The 7,940-nt window shown below is 34.8% G+C and overlaps 1 protein-coding gene and 1 non-coding gene across 6 annotated transcripts; one reads left to right on the top strand and one right to left on the bottom strand.

The window, feature by feature from the left end:
• Positions 1-866: 866 nt before the first annotated feature.
• LOC18107269 (probable NOT transcription complex subunit VIP2) lies at positions 867-6,522 on the bottom strand. Of its 5 annotated transcripts, none has more exons than XM_006373208.3 (14): positions 6,320-6,522; positions 6,074-6,159; positions 5,610-5,718; positions 5,335-5,501; positions 4,849-5,230; positions 4,072-4,290; positions 3,874-3,975; positions 3,347-3,435; positions 3,071-3,262; positions 1,831-2,253; positions 1,688-1,740; positions 1,559-1,600; positions 1,214-1,358; positions 867-1,105 (listed from the first exon to the last, which is right to left on the bottom strand). In XM_006373208.3, exons 2-14 carry the CDS (start codon positions 6,089-6,091, stop codon positions 1,046-1,048), a joined length of 2,001 nt encoding a protein of 666 aa, XP_006373270.2. In that variant the 5' UTR covers positions 6,092-6,159; positions 6,320-6,522; the 3' UTR covers positions 867-1,045. The 5 variants fall into 5 exon arrangements, with proteins under 5 accessions (XP_006373270.2, XP_024444967.1, XP_024444969.1 ...); XM_024589199.2 differs by having other exon boundaries at positions 5,335-5,513; positions 6,320-6,521; XM_024589201.2 differs by having other exon boundaries at positions 5,335-5,513; positions 5,610-5,684; positions 6,320-6,521.
• LOC112324833 (small nucleolar RNA snoR35) lies at positions 5,610-5,690 on the top strand. The gene has a single exon (XR_002978832.1). It is a non-coding gene; the product is annotated as a small nucleolar RNA snoR35 (small nucleolar RNA).
• Positions 6,523-7,940: the final 1,418 nt, after the last annotated feature.

Below are 7,940 nucleotides of genomic sequence, written 5' to 3'. Positions count from 1 at the left end.
TTAAGCTTTTGAAGTGTTTATTTGTGTTTCTTATAAATCAAAAACATTATTTACCTAGTTTTCTGCTAAAGTTATTTATTTGGATCTCAATTATGTTTTTTTAGTGTTTTTCAAAACTTGAAGGATTATTTCAAATATATAATATTGAATCAAACCAAATATTAAAATCTTTTAGTATAATTTGAATTGAAAAGTTTTTTGCTTGGCTTTTTGGCAATCTATATTTTTTTCTGAGTAGACTTGACTTTGTATCTCTAAAAGTGATAGTAATTTATATCTTTAAAGTAGTGAGTTAATGTATGTAATAAATTAATTTGTATCTTTAGAATAGTGAGTTAATCATGACTGTATCTCTACGATACCTTATAATGCTAAACAAAAACTATCATTTATGAGTAACATGCTACATTTTCATATTCATACCATACCATCCTGGTATCAAAAACTCCCAGCTCTGATACCCGACCTTAACGGTGTTTTACACTTCTACTGGAGTAGAGAGCGTGCAGCTTTTAATTTTGAATAATTAGTGCTGTCTAAGACACGGCAGCATTAAAGTCTGCCATATATACTGGCTGCGTGACTTCAGAACTTCCTCCAAAATCAAAATTGACAGGATTTTAACGGTATTATAACATTCAGTGGTCTACAATATTACACGTTTAACTTGAATCCTCGTCTATTGGAAGGGATGCGCTTGCATTAAGTTTTACGAGAATTCTTAACTGAGAACAAGTTATTGCAGCAGCACCGTTCTTTCAAAGAAAATTAATTTTTTTCTAAATTAATTTTTTATATATTTTTATATGCTGATATTTTTTAAAAAAATTATATATTATTTTGATATTTTTCTAAATAAAAAATACTTTGCCAAAAAACTATTAGCCAATCACTACCAAAATATACATGGTTAAACAGACCGATACCTGCAACAAGATGGCTACACAATTGCTAAAAACTACCAAATTCAAGCAAACACTAATCTGCAAATTGACCATGTCAACGACACATGACCAGAACTTTACATGTCAAATTAGAACACTAGTTAATGATGTGGTAGGCTCGGTCTCTTTTCCACCATCTCATAATAGAGAACGAAATTTTCCTGCATCAACATCAATTTTACCACTGGGGATCAGAAATCAATTACGCCTGCAAACATGGAGCTAGAAAGGATTCTAAAAATATAAACTAATTCCGAACGAATCAAAACCTGGAGCTTTATCTCAAATGTATTTGGTTCAAAACAATGGTAAGACCCTCTCTCATATGCGCTCGTTTTAACAAGTGGCTCTGTGTTCGGTACTCTTTTTAACCAACGCCGTTGCTCCTTGTGGTACAACCAGCCTCTTTCATAACTGACAACAGTAATGATGCCACCAATAGTTAAATATTATTTAATTAGTAAAACTGCAGGTATTCAAAATCCTGAATGGTTTTTTTTCCCCGAGCATGGGATGGGTTCATCCAAAGCAGGAAACTCAAGGAAATCAGTCAGGAAAAGTTTACATAGATATGAAACAAATACAACATTCGATTCATCAGGAACAGAGCTTACAGTATGTTGGCAGCATGTAGTTGAGCTTCATCTTTTGGCATGCTGAAATACAACAGGATGAAGACAGGCAAGTGTTAAAACTTGAATGACAAGAAAAGAAAGCAGAAAAAATCCACTGAACTACTGCACCTGTAAAATGCATAAAGCAATGTTTCTGTCGAGAATTTTGAAAAGTAAAGATGCTGCAAGACCCCAAAGAAGAGCAGTCAAATACGGGACTAAGGGGTTAAAATTAAATAGCAAAACGATAAAAAAGACAACAGTAAACTCACATCCAGTGGAGGTGGTGGCTTAGCATAATAGCATTTTGGAACATTGAACTCAAGATCACCCTTAGCGGGCTCTTCAGACCATGGGGAGCCAAAAGTCTTGTGAAGATTTTCTGTTGAATTCAAATTCAATCCAAGCGTGGTCAAATCAATCCCAAGTGCCAGGGAGGTCAGATCAGGATCATTCATCCTTATAACACTTAACAAGCCAAGTAACCCAAATGGATCAGGCGCAGATTGTGCTGCCTGCATGGATTTTATGCCCTGATCTCTAAATGGTTGATTGACAGCCGACATTTGTTGTAGTCGAAACTGGGAATGGCTTGGGTGTTGATACTGCTGGATGAGCTGGTCGTATGATCCAACACTAGATACTGTATTTGGCAAATTTAAAGGTCTCAGACCAAGTCCAGGTGGTCCACTTGTCTAAAACACAGATGAAATGGATAGTTTAAGAGAAATGATTTCTTAATAGGGAAAATGAATAGCCATAGATAAGTAAAATAAAAATGATAGCTATTGCACCACCCCAACATTAAGAAATGAAACATACAGTAGTGTGGTTACCACCAGTGGCAAATATGAGTCCAAGAAAATTTTCTTTTGGGTTAGCTACAAAAGTACCATACCTTTAGGGCCCATTGTTGATGTCACCCTTCACCAATGACATCTATTAATTTAATTCTCAAAATTACCTAATGTTTTCAATTTTACGCTTCCCTCCATTAACAATCCAAATCCATTAATAGGATACATTAAACATCCACATGGCAAAGATCAATCATGTTTAACAATTAAAATAATGATAAGAAAAATTCAATTTAAACTCGAAATTTTGGAAAACTCAAATGTGTGTGAATTACAGATTTCAATTTTTTTTTATTTTAATGCTTTACTATTAATTTTGTTTATTTCAAAATTTATAACTTTAAAAATCATTAAATTCTGGAGTTGTCATGTGGTTATTTAATGGATTCCATTAACTGACTTGAAAGAAGAGTGTATGGAAGGACAGAATTGAAAATGTAAGGATTGTTAAGGGTAAAATTGATGGGTTCAACAGATACAGGGAAACATTAATAAAAACCTTATAGGTGAGGTAACCCCTTTTTTTAAAAATTGTAACCAAGCAAGGACTTGCAATTGACTACTTTCATGAGATATATGAACCACATTCACTTGTGGAGGTGGAGCCCTCTAAAGGGCATTGCAGAAAACCATTAATAGCACTAAACTTCCACACCTGTGGGTGATAGGCCGAATGCGAAGAAGGAAATATTTCTGAATCATGTAGATCTTGATTGTTTATAGATGCAAAAGAGATGCTACTACTGACAGCAGGGGAGTGTTGCTGTTGCTGTTGCTGCTGCTGCTGCTGCTGAGGACGATATGATGAGTAAGTGTCTCCTAAGTTGAACCCAGCAGATCTTCCAATCTGCAGAGTGCAGCAATGAGGTGTCAGAGTACAATGGATAGCATTTTGCTATTGCTAAATTTCAATTTCACATAAGAGACTCACAGAGAAGTGCTGAGATTGCATCATTGAGATAGTATTATCATGCAGTTGTTCTTTCTGATGCATATCCATTGTATAATCAGCATTACCACCTGAATCACATCCAGAATCATGGTCAAAACATGTGAAAAATGCATTACCAATTGGAGGGAAAAAATAAGGTCATCTATTATACACGTGGAGTCTTCTTTTTTTTCCTGGCATGGCACAAAATCACAAACAAACAACTAAAAAGTAAATCCAGGAGACAGGACATTAAAAACATCATAGATCTGATCACAAAAATATTAGTTAAGCACGCACTAGCAAAACATTTATTGTAATTTACACAGGGGCACATCTCCTGATTCAAAGGTGTACCATGGAAATGAGCATACATGTGAAAATTAAGGTGTACCATGGAACAGTAACAACCAATGTCCTCCTCTAGGGAGATTACAGTACTGATGAACTTCTATTCCCACCAACCAGAAGACAAATGTGTTTGCATTATACAGCACGTAAGGAGTTTGCTTGAATGAGTTTGGAACCTTTAAATCCAGGTAAAGCTGGAAAATCTTCATTCTGAATGCTGAACTCTTGGCTTTGTTGAACAATGGGACTACCTCCTATACCAGGTTTTCGTAGTGAACCTGCAAATATTTCCCTTGTATTTTTCACCTATTACAGGTGAAAGCAGAGAAACAGAAATAACCATAAACAAAATTGCAAAAGTGTGCTTCAATTACCCAATTGACCTTGAGGCCCTCCAGCAGAACTAGGACGACTTGTCAACTGAGGGAAATCATTGTTAATGTCGAAAGGGGAAATGTCATTGGAGTTCACATCATTCAACATTCCCATTCCCATAGAGCTGAGATTGTTCACACCCGGTACATGGCTTTGGGAAAGAGGACCAACAGCAGTATGGTATGAGTTTCCTAACATAGGAATTACCTGTGGATTTCCTGAATCCACAAAATGTCATTCACACAGGCAAATATAGGCAGTGAACAGTAAAATTATTTTTTTGGGATATCAAACCAAGTGGTTGAATCGTAAATAAACTAAGCATCAACTAGATTCAGCCATGTTCTTTTACATTTGGAAAGACTCACGAGTGTGAATCCTCCATAAAATCTAAAAGATAATAACAATTTTTTTTCAAGAGAGCGAGAATGAACTTTGAAAGGCCTAAATCCCAAACTAGTAGGGGTCAGCTATATGGATCCTTTTGCATCATCCATGCGATGATAAACAGAGAAAAAGAGGGCAGCAAGCCTGCAACCCCAAAGCACATTGAACTTTGCAGTTCTGTTACTGCTTGTAAAAAATTACAGACAATAACAAAACAAGAAGTTAAAACCAAAGCTCCACTTTCAAAAAAAAAAAACTCAAAGTGGGCATCAATACAGTTTCAAGCTAGCAACGCCAAATGGCAAGGATATTTTATCACAATCAACCAAGGCAACAGTAAATTGTATGTTCAACAGAAGCACTGATAAGTTTCTTCCTTGCACACAAACCTTGTGAAAGCACACCACCCATTAATCTATTTTGTCCTTGCAAACTTAAACTGCTAGATCCACTATTTGCAGTTAAATTCAGACGAGATGCAAGACCAGGGACAGATAGTCCTCCACCTGTGCTTAAGCTTCTCCCAATGTTCCCACCAGATACCATGGTCCCTCCAGGACTCGTAATCCTTGGACCTGTATTACCCAAAATTTGGGATACCCCCAAACCTGGAACAGCATTCCGGTTACCTATTCCAGCAGAGGCTGGGAGAATTCCAGGTATAGAACCACCAATTCCATTTGTGTTACTACCATATCCCAGATTTCCTACAACGCTTATACCTCCTCTATTTGTAACCCCTGAATGTCCATGGGAACTACCATGTGACAACTGCACAGTGCAAACATTAAAAAAAAGTCAGGAAAGTGGGCAGAAGTTAACTACCGTCAAGAAAACAGGATACACATGCTAGATTAAAAACAATTCACAAATACCTGAGAGAGACCAACAGGAAGATTATTGGATGCAAACCTTCCACCGGAGAGACTTCCAGTTGGTTGTTGAACCCCGCCCGAAGGAATGTTGTTCACTGTGGAGTTTCTTGATGCAAGTGTTCCTGGCATGTTGGGTACATTAAAGCTCCCATGAATATTATGCAGCCCTTGAAAAGTTCCTGCAGTGCAAAAAAAAAAAAAACCCTTACAGTCACATAGAAATCTGAAGGAAAACAGGTGAAGACACAATTGAATCTCTGGAAAAATCTACCTACCACTGTGATGAAAAACAGGAGATGCTGCACCAGACTGACCAGAGAAGGATGTAGCAAAAGATCGTCCCGTGGTATCTGGAAGATTTGAAGCTGATCCGTTTAGAGAAGACTGCAATCCAGAATGAGTGAAAAAATTGCGCAAAGGAATAATACAAGGTTAACAATTGGAGAAAAAAATAACCAACTTAAAGGAAAAAAAAAAGACAACATGCATGCGAGGGATAATGTATTCAAAACAGAGCATATATATGCAGCACTTTATACCAATTGACTCCCATAACGCATTATGTATCTATCAAGAACAAATCTCAAGTACCATCAAGTAAAGAGCTGCAAAACCAGCTACTTAGTATACTCCAAAACAAAACCCCACCAACACCGTATCAACGACGAACAAGAAAATTCCCAACATACTGAAAATTAAATATTAGTAAGAAAAACAAGGTGAAAGAAAGAGTGAATACATTAAGTAACGCCGACATTTCATAAATGGCAAAAGCTCATGTGAGGAAGGGTTCCTATCCTTGCTGTGATGATTGGTCTTATTATCCTGAAAAAAACGATTCCCAAATTAATAAAAACCCTAGGTTTAACACAGAATCGAAAGCAAATACAGATTAAAGATTTGATTTTCTTTTTCAATATCATCTTAATACAGTAAAAAAAAAAACTTAGTGGAGAAAAGTAGATAGAAAGATGGAAGCACCAACCAACCAAAAAATTAAGATATGATGATAGCTGTGATGGGTTGAAATCAGCAGATGCAATTACATAAAAGTAGATAGAGAGATCGGAGATTAGAGAAAAGGATCAAATACGCGAACGAATGAATAATACGAATCTCTTTTCTCTGTTGTCTTCAAAATAAAAGATTGACGCTATAAAAGAGAGAAAAAAAGTAAACGTAAAATGAATCCCTTTACTTTTAGGACTTGCAGTGGGCACATATGTTTTAAAAAAAATTAAAAACATTTTTTTTTTTTTTCAGATAATTTTAATATACTAATATCAAAAATAAATTTTTTTAAATAAAAAAAATATTATTTTAATATATTTATAAGCAAAAACATACTTTAAAAAACAATTATTATCATATTCTCAAATACATTTTTAGTCGAAGATAGTTGTTTTCCTAGTAAGTAAAAATCACATGTCTAATTCATTAAAAAACAAGACCATGTGTACCTTTTATTTTTATTTTTTAGTTTTGATAAAATAACAGACAATTATTTTTTAAAAAAACCAATTATAAGCAAATGACACATAGGTGGTGGAAAATTCAAATTTAGATTTTTTATCCAAAAAAATAATTTCTAGTCTATGTTCACCTAAAAACATATAAGAAACATTTTTATGATGTCAATAAATCAATAATCAACTCAAAATACCTAAAAATTTATCTAAAAACACAAAATCAACCGAAAACAAATTTCTCTCTTAAACCTCATCTACTTTTTATGGCAAGATGAAGGGAAAAAATATCTCAATGGGACTTCTCTCATCGAATAAAAAACATTGATACCAAAAACAACCTTTTTTCATGACCAGAATACAGCCAACCAATGACTCTCTCTCTTCTTTATTGTTTTTTGGTGAGTTTCTCTTATTCTCTCAAGCATAGGGATTGGAAAAAAACAAAATGAAGTTTCGGACCAAAGTTGAAATTCAAAAAACCATAAGTTTTGTGGGAATAGGTTTTTTGCACATTTGTGCTTTAATAAGCTTGTCAAGCAACCTTAAGTACCTTTCAGGGCCTCGAGATATGTTTTTATATGTTGATGCAAAAACCTTAAGTTATGTTGAATTGATTGTTTTTTAACCTTTATGCATCAAAAAGCCTATCGACCAACTTTGGTAATGTTTAGGGGGATCTTGGTATGTTTTTACATGTTGGTATGGAAAACATAGGTTTTGTGAAATTATATTTTTTGCTATTTTGTTCTTTAAAAAGCCTATTGGCCACCTTTAGCCACCTTTTATAGCCCTATGTTATTTTTTGCATATCGGTGCAAAAATCATAAGTTTTGTCAAATTATCACACTTTTAGGCTTCGAAAACCCTACTGGCCAACTTTAAGCATCTATTGTAGCCTCGTGATATGTTTTTACATGTGGGTATACAAACTATAAGTTTTGTTAAATTGGGTTTTCAGTACCTTTGTGCTTTAAAAAACCTGATAAACAACTTCAGACACCTTTTAAGGCCTCAAATATGTGTCTTGCATGTCGGTGAAAAAACCTTGATTTTTATGGAATTGAGTTTTTCATATATTTTATGCTTTAAAAAGCCTACACGCTAACTTTAGATATTTTTTAGGACCTCAAATAAGTT

The sequence above is a fragment of the Populus trichocarpa genome, chromosome 17 (assembly GCF_000002775.5).
Source record: "Populus trichocarpa isolate Nisqually-1 chromosome 17, P.trichocarpa_v4.1, whole genome shotgun sequence".
Taxonomy (NCBI): Eukaryota; Viridiplantae; Streptophyta; class Magnoliopsida; order Malpighiales; family Salicaceae; genus Populus; species Populus trichocarpa.
Note: the sequence above shows the minus strand (reverse complement) of the source record. Positions and strands in the feature narration are given on the sequence as shown.